Raw genomic sequence first — 12773 nt, forward strand, 5'->3', positions numbered from 1 at the left:
CACATCCCCCACAGTTATTACCTCTTGTTTCTCTTGACCTTCCCTTTTAGATTGTAAGCTCTAAGGAGCAAGGCCCCCTGATTCCTACTGTATTAAAGTGTATTGTATTTGTACTGTCTACCCTCAAGTTGTAAAGCGCTACGTAAACTGTTGGCGCTATATAAATCCTGTATAATAATAATAATAATAATGGATTGAAAGCAGCACAGCCATTGGCTCGCTCTGCTGTCAATTACATCCAATGATGCGGCGCGCCAGGGGGCGGGGCCGAGTGATACAGTAAGCGGCTATGGCCACCGGCTATATCACGGGAGCACGCCCGCAAGCACTCAACACCATGCAAGGGAGCTTGCATGAAGGTGTTGAGTCCTTGCGGGAGGGGGGGGAGCCGAGACAGCCACCGAGGGACTCCAGAAGAGGCTGTTCGGGGCCACTCTGTGCAAAACGAACTGCACAGTGGAAGTAAGTATAACATGTTTGTTATTTAAAAAAAAAAAAAATAGCTTTAGTGATCCTTTAACAAAATATAAAACGGTGTTGTATTTTTTTTTTAATCAATCTTTTTTAATTTTTTTTAACAAAAAAATAAAAAAAAAAACCCAGAGGTGATCAAATACCACCAAAATGTGGGTACTGTATTGTATGACCGCGCAATTGTCGTTCAAAGAGTGACAGCGCTAAAAGCTGAAAATTGGTCTGGGCAGGAGGGGGGTTTAGGTGCCCAGTAAGCAAGTGGTTAACAGACCAAAAGGTAGCAATGTAAGTTTCCATTCACTTCAATCTAGCCCCCTCTCCCCCCACCCCCCACCCTGTGCTGTTTTTGCCCTCCAGAGGGCGCTGTCCCACCTTCTATACAGAGCTATGAGTGGGGAGGAGGAGGAGGAGGAAGAAGAAAAGTGAGAGGGATGCATGCAGCTTTTTGAGAAGTGAGCAAAGTGTCCCAGAAGTATAAGAGGGAGATGAGGAGAGGGGAGAGGGGGGTGTAGAGGAGTGCAGAGGGGTCAGTCATTTACCAGTCTGCTTTCATGTGTGCCTGCAGGTGGTGCCTAATGAGAAGTGGGGGGGGGGGCACCCAAACAACTGTCTTCTAATATTAGCACGCCTGTATCTCCGCCGCTATTGTAACGGGAGCCATTCTGCACAGATTAGTCCTCGTATCTCTGCAGTTGGTGGAAAGAAATCTGTTATCGCAGAGTTATGCCGCACACAGAAGAAGGGACAAGGGGGGAGAGATGTGTAGAGCGACAAATCCCAGTGACCTGCGAATGTGCGGCTAATCTGTCTGCATACTTGACTGTCTGAGCCAGGAGAAGGAGAAGAATAGACATTGTACAGGGGGCAAGCCTTTGACTCCAACAATCCCCATTTTCCGTTAAGTAATCGTCCTGTATAAAAGGAAATGTCGCCTACTCAGTTTCATTGAGGGCTGCCAAAAAATGTTCTCCGCCATCCAGGGAGGGGGGGGAGAATAGCAGGCTTTAATAAAGTGACCCTATAGAAGTTCATTATCTAGGGGGGCAATCTTGGAAAGAGACCGCCTACGTTGTCTAAACTTTTTTTTTTTTTTTCCTCTGAGAAAAGTCCCATAAGGTTGAAGTTGTGCGATGTCCTCCTCTATTATCGCTCCGTGATTTTATTTAGCGGCTCCTCGTCGCTCGCGCTGGGCGCTCCGCTGGGCGCTCCTCCTGGCACTCAGATTGGAAGAACACCTCCCGGCCATTGGTGGAGGGAGCGCGGAAGGTAGACCGTGTCACCTGATTCACTCTGAATTTCTCAGCTGCAAAAAAAAAAAAAAAAAACACACACACACAAAAAAAAAAAAAAAGAAAGAAGAAGAAGAAGGATCTCCACCCCCCAAACACTCACACACACATCGGGAGACCGCCCACCGCAGACAGCTAAGACCCCCTTATAGATTTAAAGAGAGACTGCATAGCCCCGACGTTCATTCAATAGAGCGATCGCCGCAGCAAGCGTGTCTCTTCCACCCGACTTCTCCCAGCAGCAGCAAAAAAAAAAAAAAAAAAAATCCCAGGATGTTAAATCAGAGAATCCGCCCGGGCTTGCTTGTCCTCCTCACCCTCTGCCTCTGTCATTACATGGAAGATCACATCGTGCACGGTAAGATCGGCCGGCAGATTTCGGCTTTTTTAGAATGTGGGGTGGGATGGCAGCCAGAGGAAGGGATTTCACTTGTTACTTCTTTGGAGGAGAAGAAAAAAAAAAACACACAAAACTTGCAGGGACTGAAATCCACTGACAGGACCTCTGTGTGCAACTGGATTGGAAAGTTTTCTTATCGGTCGTCTGGTCTGGGCTTGGGAGATCGCGAAAGTTTCTGTTTATCCCTTGCTACATAGTATGGAAATTGTAGCCAGATTTATCAATGGGGCGATGGAAGTCCTTCCTAGTGATCCTTATCTAACATCAGGATTTATTTTACTGTATCTTCTTCCACCTATATTTCTCCTTTTATACTTTATTTTCTTCTGTTTAGTCTTTTTTTTTACTTTATTTGTTTTTCCATTTTATTTATTTATGTGCTTTATTTAATTATACCTATTGCTACTTTACATTCTTCTGCCTTTTTTTTACTTTATTTTCTACTTTATCCTATTCTACTTTATTTTATTTTAACACATTCTCTTCGACTTACTATTCTACTTTATACCTTTCTACTTTATTCTCCTCTACTTTATACCTCTCTATTTTATTCTCCTCTACTTTATACCTTTCTGCTTTATTCTCCTCTACTTTTATACCTTTTTACTTTATTTCCTTCTACATTATTCTCCTCTACTTTATACCTTTCTACTTTATTACTTTATTTTCTTATTCTTTATTCTCATCTACTCTATACTCTTCAACTTTATTTTCTTATACCTTATTTTCTTATAGCTAATACATGTTACTTTCTTATACTTTATTCTTTTATACTTTATTTTCCTATACTTTATCCTCTTCTGCTTTACTGTCTATTACTTTACGTTCTATTTGATTTTCATTGGGGGGGGGGGGATTTACAGAAAACTGGAGATTACGCTGATTGGTTGCCATGCGCACCACACATTACAATCGGACCGTACTAGCTCTGTAAAATCAACTTTAGTCTCTACGCTTTATTTTCATTTACACTATTCTCTTATACTTTATTTTCCTAGACTGTACCCTCATCTGCTTCACTGTCTATTGCTTTATGTTCTATTTTATTTTCCAAGGGGAGGGGGGATTTACAGAAAACTGGAGTTGCTGTGCATGGCAACCAATCAGCTCCTAGCTTCAGCTGGTTCCGTTACGTGTCGAAAATGAAAGATAGAAGCTGATTGGTTGCCATGTGCACCACACGTTACAATCCAACCATACTAACTCTGTAAAATCAACCTTATTCTCTTACACTTTACTTTCCTATACATTATCCTCCTATGCTTTATTTTCCTATATTTTATCCTTTTCTGCTTTACTGTCTATTACTTTATGCTCTATTCTATTTTCCTAGGGGGGGATTTACAAAAACTGTAGTTGCTGTGTATGGCATCCAATCAGCTCCTAGCTTCAGCTGGTTCCCTTACACTTTGGAAATGAAAGATAGAAGCTGATTGGTTGCCATGCACAGCTGCTCCACATTCTGGTGGATCCAGACCTAGGCTCCATACTAGCTCTGTAAAATCAACTTTATTCTCTTACACTGTACTTTCTTATACATTAATACCTCGGATTGAGAGTAACATGGTTTACGAGCGTTTCGCAATATGAGCTACTTTATTCTCCTACACTTTATTTCCCTATACATTGTCCTCCTATCCTTTTTTTCTTATACTTTATTTTCTTCCCCTTTACTGTCTATTACTTTAACTTCTAGGTTATTTTCCTTGGAGGGGGGTACAAAAACTGGAGCAGCTGTGCATGGCAACCAATCAGCTTCTAGCTTCAGCTAGTCCTGTTACACTTTGAACATGAAAGATAGAAGCTGATTGGTTGCCTTGCGTAGCTGCTGCGCATTCTGGCTGGTCCAGTCCTAGGCTCAGCACACGCTACACTCTAATCATACTCTGTAAAATCAACTTTAGGCTAGGCTCACACCTGTGCGTGTGCTTTTCAGACACATTTGGAATGCGTGCTTTACACGTTTTGAATGCGTTTTCATGCTTCTTGTGTTTTTTGTTTTTTTTGGGGGGGGGGGGGGGTTTGTAGGACACTACACAACATTCTACCAAAAACACATGTACATGTCTTTTTCATGCTTTTCTATTTAGGTCTATGGAGCCAAAAAACGCACCATGCTGCAAGTGATAAAGTCCCTGCACCTATTCCAAAAACACACTGCAGGAAACTATAGATGTAAACAGGACTCATAGGAAATAATGTTCAATGGCTTATCTTGTGTTTCTGCACTTCAGCAAACACACTAAACACACAAAGACGTGAGCCTAGCCCTGGAGCTGCCAAAATTATGTAATAGGAAGACCTACCTAAGCTATCCAATCAAATTCTATACTATCAGGCAGGTCCTTGCACTATATACTTGTTGGTAGATCTAACAGAGATTGTACAATAAGATTGTAACGTGTGTGGTGATCTTTAGTAAGTTCCCCTCTTAGTGTTTCACCCTTTTTTTTTTTTTTTTCTAAGTGATTTCCGTTCCTAAAAGGAAGGCTGCAGAATAGGATGTTTGGAAAGAATGGAAAGACTTTGAAGCCCACTCAGATTGCAACATAGTGACAGTGCTAGAGAGAGTGAGCTGGGGATTGACGCACGGGGGATGCAGAGGAATGTAAGAGGTTAGGTGCCGGTGGGCACAAGGGGTTAATCCCGGCTAGTGTTACTGCTGAGGGTTAGGAAACATTACAGATCAGAGTAAACAGAGTAGTGGAGGGGAAGATCACATGTGTTGGGTCTACTGCTGCTGCTCATTGACGCTATGGCCCGCTCTGTGTGTCTTCCAGCTGGGAACTGCTGGCTTCAGCAATCCAAGAACGGCCGCTGCCAGGTCCTCTACAGGACGGATCTGACCAAGGATGAGTGCTGCAAGACTGGGAGGCTGGGCACCTCGTGGACGGAGGAAGATGTACCCAACAGTACCCTCTTCAAATGGATGATCTTCAATGGAGGGGCGCCACATTGCATCCCCTGCAAAGGTAGAACCCCCACCTCATCCTCATCACTCACTGAATTTATTGTTAGTCTTATTATTTGCATATTATTATCAATATTGTATATTTTTGTTGTTTTTTTTTTTTTAATGGCTATCATTTTTATTATTACTATAATTATTATATATTGTTGGTATTATTTTTTGCATAATATTTTTTAAATTATTATTAGTATTATTGTATATTTTTATAATTTTTTTATATTATTAGTATTATTAACATCATTGTATATTTTTATTATTATACAGGATTTATATAGCACCAACAGTTTACATAGCGCTTACAATACTTATTTTATATCTTATTATTATGACTAGCATTATTGTATATTTTATTTTTATTTTTTTTTTTGTATATTAATGTATTATTATTAGCAGTATTGTATTTATTTTTTAAAAATGTTTTGCAAAAAATAATGTTTATCATTATTAGCTTTATTTTGTATTATTTTGGTATATCTTTTTAATTATTATTATCATTATGGTAATTTTTTATTATTCTTTTTGCTTATTATTCTTTTATCATAGCATAGTATCGTAGTATTTTATAATATTAGGATTTGGAAATGGAAAAGTTCATGACCTTGTGAATAATTTAAAAGTCACATTTGTGCACATGGATGTATGTCTTCGTGTAGCATCCCATAATGGGTTAAAAAAAGGTATTGTCTATGTAAAATATTGAGTTGGGGTGGGGGAAGGATATGGTTCCCACAGATCTAACCACAGTCATTATTGCACAGGGCATATATATATATATATATATATATATATATATATATATATATAAATACCTGAGAAGCTGTGGTCTGGGGTTGCACTGCACGGTGGAGTATGTGGCCACCTAGAGTTTTCACAGGGGGATTTGGAGGGGACATCTGCACTCAGTTGTGATTTGGCTTTCTGGAGGAACTTGTGCTACCTCTTTTGAAAATCGTGTGTTATGCTTTGTTAGTGGGGAAACTACTATTATACTTATATGAATTTATTTTCATAAATATATGCATTTTTTTTATATTTGTGTGCATATATATATATATATTGCATGGGGTTTCCAGTACATATCTTATAGGTGTTAACACATGGTATAGAGTTGGTGGTTATTACACCTATGTGCCCCTCACCTTTCCGTTGGATAGATAATAATTAGATAGATAATAGATAGATTTTATATCAAGCACACAGGTACAATAAACTCTTAGGTATTTGTGGAGTTTGGTAGGAGTTGTATGTTGTGCCTTTAGAGAGTAGAGAAAGCCCAGCCGAACTCTTGGCTAACATTGTGCGTCCATTCCCAGAGACGTGCGAGAATGTCGACTGTGGTCCCGGAAAGAAGTGTAAGATGAACAAGAAGAACAAGCCACGCTGTGTGTGCGCCCCAGACTGCTCCAACATCACCTGGAAGGGCCCCGTCTGTGGCCTGGATGGAAAGACCTACAAGGACGAATGTGCCCTGCTCAAGGCCAAATGTAAAGGAGTGCCCGAACTGGATGTGCAATACCAAGGCAAATGTAAAAGTACGTGCAAGTCCCAGATCTACCATACCATCGTAGTTTGCCATGTGGGCATCCAGAAGCATGTCTAGGGGAATGTATATGTATATTAATATAAAAACCCTGCAATTAATTATAAGACCCCTCTGATCAGTAATTCTGTGAATTTTGTGGTGTTAGCAGTGATGCCTTGCAGTGGAGCTCTCACTGATTACTGTCTCCCTTGTGTTTGTTTCAGAGACCTGCAGAGACGTGTTATGTCCCGGGACGTCCACCTGTGTGGTGGATCAGACCAATAATGCATATTGTGTGACTTGCCACCTCAACTGTCCAGAACCCACATCGTCTGACCAGTACCTGTGTGGCAATGATGGCATCACCTATGCCAGTGCATGTCACTTGAGGAAGGCCACCTGCCTGCTAGGCAGATCTATTGGACTGGCGTATGAGGGAAAATGCATCAGTGAGTATTGGACCCGTGTTGCCTGCAACTCATCTTGAATTACACTTGTGCTAAATCCCAGCTTGAGGCAAAGACACAAGATCCTACAGATCATCCCGAAATATCTTCCTACATAGGACATGTTCTTTAAGTATGCAAGTACTGCAGCTTCAAGGCTGATAGATTGATATATATGGGCTTATGGATCAGAACAAAGGACAGATTGCCAGTCCAAGCTTCTATCTGACTAATTGCTCTGATTGCTATGGGTTCCTGGGATGGGTTTTTTTTCCCCTGGTTAATAATACATGCCAAGAGTTTGTTTATTCAACAAATTCTACATTTTCAAAGGGTCATTTCACAAGTATTATTTCATTTATAGGTTGGCTGAGTCACCCACTTCCAATATTGACTATAATTCCAGACTTGGTTCTGCACACCCTGAAGTTCTCAATATACCCATCCACTCTGTTGTGCTCTCTATTAAAAAATATACTGGGAATCCAATGGGAAAAGCAGTTTAGACCCGGAAATTCAATGCAAAGATTCCAGCTCCAGAATCCCTGAGGGATAGTAGACCAGCCTTTTTCAACCTTTTCAACAAGGATGAACCCTTGAAGTAACTTCTCGGTATAAGGGAACCCCCTGCTAAAAATTACTATATCTACAACTCATTAAACGTTAATGTGATGGTCAGAGGGAACAATGCTCCTTACACTTGTGGTCATTGAGAAGAATTATCCCCTTACAGATAGCTAAAAAGATCTGTCGTGCCAGTGGGAACTTATATGAGTGGCAGAAACTGCTCATTGCTCAAGGAACCCATAGCAACCTCTGGAGGAACCCTAGGGTCCCATGGAACCATGGTTGAGAAACCCTGTAGTAGAGGCTGTAGAAGGTGGCTTATGCTGACGAAATCCACCAAACTCTCAAATATAATTTTCGGCTGGACTGACCATTAGGATTTTGAAATGATACTAGTGACAAAGTTTATTTCAGCCAGTGTATTACTCAAGAAGATAATGACAGTCAAAATCAATATATTACTCAAGAAGATAATGACAGTCAAAATCAATAACTCATAATAATATACAGTTAAACGGTCATATTTAGCAAGGGTTTTTTTTATATAAAGAAATTGATATAAAAATTTGTACAGGTTGGCCAAGTTGAGATCAAATTGAGAAACAACATTTATATTTCCAACAAATAATTGTTTTTCAAATTAAAAATATGTTAGATAGATGGTGGGATATTTACTAAACAACATTTATATTGCCGACATATGATTGTTTGCAAATTAAAAATATGTTAGATAGTTGGTGGGAGATTTACTAAACAAAATTTATATTTCCAACAAATATTTGCTTTGCAAATTAAAATTATGTTAGCTAGATGAGAGATTTGCTAAACAATATTTATATTTCCAACAAATAATTGTTTTTTAAATTAAAAATATGTTAGAAAGATGGTGGGAGATTTACTAAAACTGGCGCACACAGAATCTGGTGCAGCTGGGCAAAGAAACCATTCAGCTTCTAGGTTCTATTGTCAAAGCTTAATTGAACGAGCTGAAGTTAGAAGCTGATTGGTTATCACTTGCTGACATATGGGGGTTTTCATATCTGCATAAAAAAGGCAAAACATTTAGAAAAATGCATATAAGGCCCAAGTAGGAGCTGAACTCAAGAGTGCAGCTCTGCAAAGGGCACTAGTGCAGCCATGCAGCAGTTCATTTGGGTCTGACTGATGAATCTGATGAATTGCCTTCACCCTGGTAGATTATTCTAACATCTGCTTCATTACTCTTTCCAGAGGCCAAGTCATGTGAAGACATCCAGTGCAGCATGAGCAAGAAATGTCTATGGGACAGTAGAGTGGGCAGGGGACGATGCGCCGCGTGTGACGATACCTGTCCAAACAGCAAGTCTGATGAAGCGGTTTGTGCCAGTGATAACACCACCTACCCAAGCGAGTGTGCCATGAAACAGGCAGCCTGCTCCTTGGGGATACTTTTGGAAGTCAAACACAGCGGATCTTGCAACTGTAAGTGACTTAGCTGCAAACAAAAAAAGTAAGATTTCTAAAGGCAACCCCTCCCTAATGAGAACTAGACAGAATTGGACACCAGCACCAATGCTAGCTATTTATCCTGCTGCATTTCTATCAGTGAAGGGGCTGTGCCAGACTATGATTGCCTCTTATGCAGGAAAACAAAAAAAACTGCAAAAACAAAATGTAATTATTTATAAGGGGGTTGCCTGAGAATATCTTTCCTTCTATTCTTCTAATTTTGCTTCTATGTGCTTCGCTGATTTGCTTCATTAACGCTTTTGAGTGACCTAACTCCAAACTTCGGTAGAAAAAGTCGCTCCATGCGTCACTTTACGCAGTGGGCACCCTTACTACTAACTCTTTGAAGACACAAGCAGTACACCTAGAACACCAGAGCGCTTTTTGTCTGATTTACAGGAACCTGCAATAAAAGCCCGATCCATTGAGGTCCTTCAGAACTTGCTGCAGTTAAGTCTTCATAGATTAATTTAAAAAAAAAAAAAAAAAAAAAAAAAAAAACACAAACAGAAAGGAACAAGTATTATTTTATAGAGATGCCGTGAGGCTTATCACTACAAGTCACATACAATGCAACGCTGTATTCTGGCTGTTCAGAACAAAAACAAAAAACAAACAAAAATCATGCACTGAGCTTCTGCGCTGTTGTTGTCCTTATTTAAACAACAGCTCCCCTATATTCCCCTATATAGCCATTAATGAAGAACCGGAGGAAGAGGATGAAGAAGAGGATCCAGACTACAACAGCGTCTCTCTATCTTCCGTCCACTGGTAAAACTGTTGGAACAGCCTTTCCAGGCAAGGATTAAAGGGGCTGTCTGCCCAAAACTGATATTTCAGTTATGGGTGGTTTCTGGTGGGCTGGATTGCCTAATGTCTTTTTATATCTCTTTGGGGCTCCAGTGGGGAGATTCTTTAGTATTTATAGAGTCTTCCTGAAGTACAGGGGGAGTCTTCATCATGGCCAAAAAGGGCATTTATGGTAATGAGTGCAGGGATCTCAACAATGGAGTCCAAGAAAGGTACAAGAAGCTGGAAGGGTGATTTAGCCCCCTGGCTTCTACACAAAATTGAAATATCAGTTTTGGGTGGACTGACCCTTTAATGTCCATACTGTACATAGGTGTATGCTTATTTATTTTGAAGAAGAAAAAAGTATACATATAGTTGAGTCGGGTAGACATTTATTTATACAGTGTCATGTTTTATAATTTATACATAAAATGTCTGTTTGACTGTACACCTTGTTTTGAAGAAAATATATTCGTCAAAGGGAGAGCAGTGTTATTTATTGTGAGATGCCTTTTGCTTGTAAAGTTCAGCTTATTATTTTTCTCTCTTGTAATTCCATTCCTTACAACTGACCATAGCTGTCTGCTCTATAAACTGAAGTTACATAGCAAGACTTGGCAAAGCTCTGCAGGACAGAGGCCACTGCACTGCCTTGCCCATCATCATGCCCCTGGCTCAGGGAATGAGAGGACAGTGCAGTTCATTGCTCCCTGTCTTCAAGAACTGTGCCGATTCCTGTTTTCTCAGTTTTCTTTTTTTGATCACATTTGCATGTCAGTCCTGCTATGTTTTATTTATTGGGTTTTTATCTTTGACTCTTGTACATACATTCTTTGGGTTTAGTTTACAAGGACCTTGATTGACCAAAAGAGGCTGCAATAAATATATATTAGTAGTGGTTAAAAGGGGAAGGTTGTCTTTTAAAGGGTTAGTCCACACAAAACTAGGGTTTCTGTTATTAGCAGATACTTGTGCGATGAATCACCCATTGACTTTTATATTTTCTTGGAGACTCCAAGGATGAGATGTCTCTGCAGATGTTCCTGACTTTTAAGCTCCCATTGCAGCAGTAGGAGTCCGTCTTCATCTGGATAATCCTGCATAAAGTCAAATAATAGTATACTCCAAAAGGAAGAGTAAGACTCCTGTGTAATGAGAGTCAACTGCATAGGGGTCGATTCAGCCAATCAGTATTTACCCAAAACAGAATCCTCTAATTTTATTGGACTGACCTACCTGTGGTCTAGACCAGAAATTCTCGTTTATTAAAATATACACCCATTAATCTATGGTGAAAGGCATTTGTTTTTAAAAACGTGCTCATGATAATAATTTTTTATAATGTATTACATGCTAAATCTCTAAACGGTTTTGGTGAATTTACTCTAGGAAACAGAAGTATCCTCTAAACCCATTGGAAGTACTCCATGTTAAAAGTACTGCTGTTTGAGAATAAGTGGTCTAGACCGATGGACCTTATTTGTTGGCTTGTCCAATATTCAACCTATCTATTCCCTAGGTCAAGGGTCTCCAAACTTTCTAAACAAATGGCCAGTGTATTGTGCTTCAGATTTCAGGGGGGCAGACTGTGGCCAGTGGGAGTAGAAAATGTCCTGGCATCAGAGGGAGTAGAAAATGTCCTGGCATTAGTGCCCTATCGTTGGTGTCAGTGGTAGGAATAGTGCCCCATTATTGGTATCAGTGGGAGGGTTAGTGCCCCAGCATTGGTATCAGTGGGAGGAATAGTCCGGTATCATTGGTGCAGTGAAAGGAATAGTGCTCCATCATTGGTATCAGTGGGAGGAATAGTCCGGTATCATTGGTGCAGTGAAAGGAATAGTGCTCCATCATTGGTATCAGTGAAAGGAATAGTGCTGCATCGTTGGTGTCAGTGAGAGGAATAGTGCCCCGTTCTTGGTATCAGTGGGAGGAATAGTGCCCCATCATTAGTATCAAAGGGAGTAATAGTGCCCCAAGGGCCAGATAAAGGTATGGAATGGGCCACATTCGGCCCCCAGGCCACAGTTTGGAAACCACTGCCCTAGGTCTTTTGATGTTAGTGTCATCCATTATTTTAGTTAATCAATGGATACATACTCAAATGTTGGATAAGCTGACGAAATAGCTCCTGATAATTGAGACAGGTGCCCTTTAATATCCATGTTTTGTAGCTCTGTATTGATACCTGCATCTGTGTATTCAGTAAATTACACCAACAAGGATTTTGTGACTGCTAATGGAAAGGCGAACTATCCCCTTTACCCATATTTTTCTCATTCTTTCACAAACCAGTACAAAAGTACCACTTTTCTTTCTTTTATTTTGCTTTTAACCATATCAGAGCTTTATCGGTCCAAGTTTCTTGCTATTCTTCCTAGTACACCTTTTTGTTTCTGATTCAATTTTATATTTGCAGAAAAGAACATGGCAAGTTAAATATAAATTCATTTAAATATATAGTTTTGTACTTTTTTACCATGTAAATGTGCAATGTATATAAAAGTTATAAAGTGTATTTGTAAATAAATTATGGTTGGAAAATAAAAAACTTGGAATTTTCCTATGTAGCTATGTGTGTATTTTGGTGATGAGCTCATAAGGAGCAAAACTAAAGGTAGCCATACGCAGGTGGAATTTATTTAATTCAGCCTGTGCTTGCTTAGAAAAATCACCATTCTCCCAGTCTAGTCTATGTTGTTAATATGTTAACAAGATGGCTTCAGCCCTACACCACTCCACAAGTCTTGCCCTCTGACATGTTTTGCCCCACCCACCGGGGCTTAGTCATAGACCTCTATGACTAAGCCCTGGTGGGTGGGGCGAA

At 40.0% G+C, this 12773-nt stretch overlaps 1 protein-coding gene across 2 annotated transcripts; it reads left to right on the plus strand.

Annotated features, from left to right (window-relative positions):
* The first annotated feature begins 1013 nt into the window (after nucleotides 1–1013).
* Nucleotides 1014–12509, plus strand: FST (follistatin). 2 transcript variants are annotated; one of them, XM_073622355.1, is made up of 6 exons: nucleotides 1014–2121; nucleotides 4944–5135; nucleotides 6448–6666; nucleotides 6881–7105; nucleotides 8900–9130; nucleotides 9557–12509. In XM_073622355.1, coding segments are annotated over exons 1-6 (954 nt in total). In that variant the 5' UTR covers nucleotides 1014–2036; the 3' UTR covers nucleotides 9559–12509. The 2 variants fall into 2 exon arrangements, with proteins under 2 accessions (XP_073478456.1, XP_073478448.1); XM_073622347.1 differs by having other exon boundaries at nucleotides 1015–2121; nucleotides 9850–12509.
* The last annotated feature ends 264 nt before the right edge of the window (nucleotides 12510–12773 follow it).

This window comes from Aquarana catesbeiana, linkage group LG01 (assembly GCF_042186555.1).
Source record: "Aquarana catesbeiana isolate 2022-GZ linkage group LG01, ASM4218655v1, whole genome shotgun sequence".
NCBI lineage: Eukaryota > Metazoa > Chordata > Amphibia > Anura > Ranidae > Aquarana > Aquarana catesbeiana.

What these genes read in the sequence shown, in the direction of transcription:
- FST (XM_073622347.1), top strand. Translation starts at nt 2,037, where the DNA reads ATGTTAAATCAGAGAATCCGCCCGGGCTTGCTTGTCCTCCTCACCCTC. An exon ending in GGAAGATCACATCGTGCACG is followed by an intron (nt 2,122 to 4,943) that starts GTAAGATCGGCC and finishes TGTGTCTTCCAG; the next exon opens with CTGGGAACTGCTGGCTTCAG. An exon ending in ACACAGCGGATCTTGCAACT is followed by an intron (nt 9,131 to 9,849) that starts GTAAGTGACTTA and finishes TCCCCTATATAG; the next exon opens with CCATTAATGAAGAACCGGAG.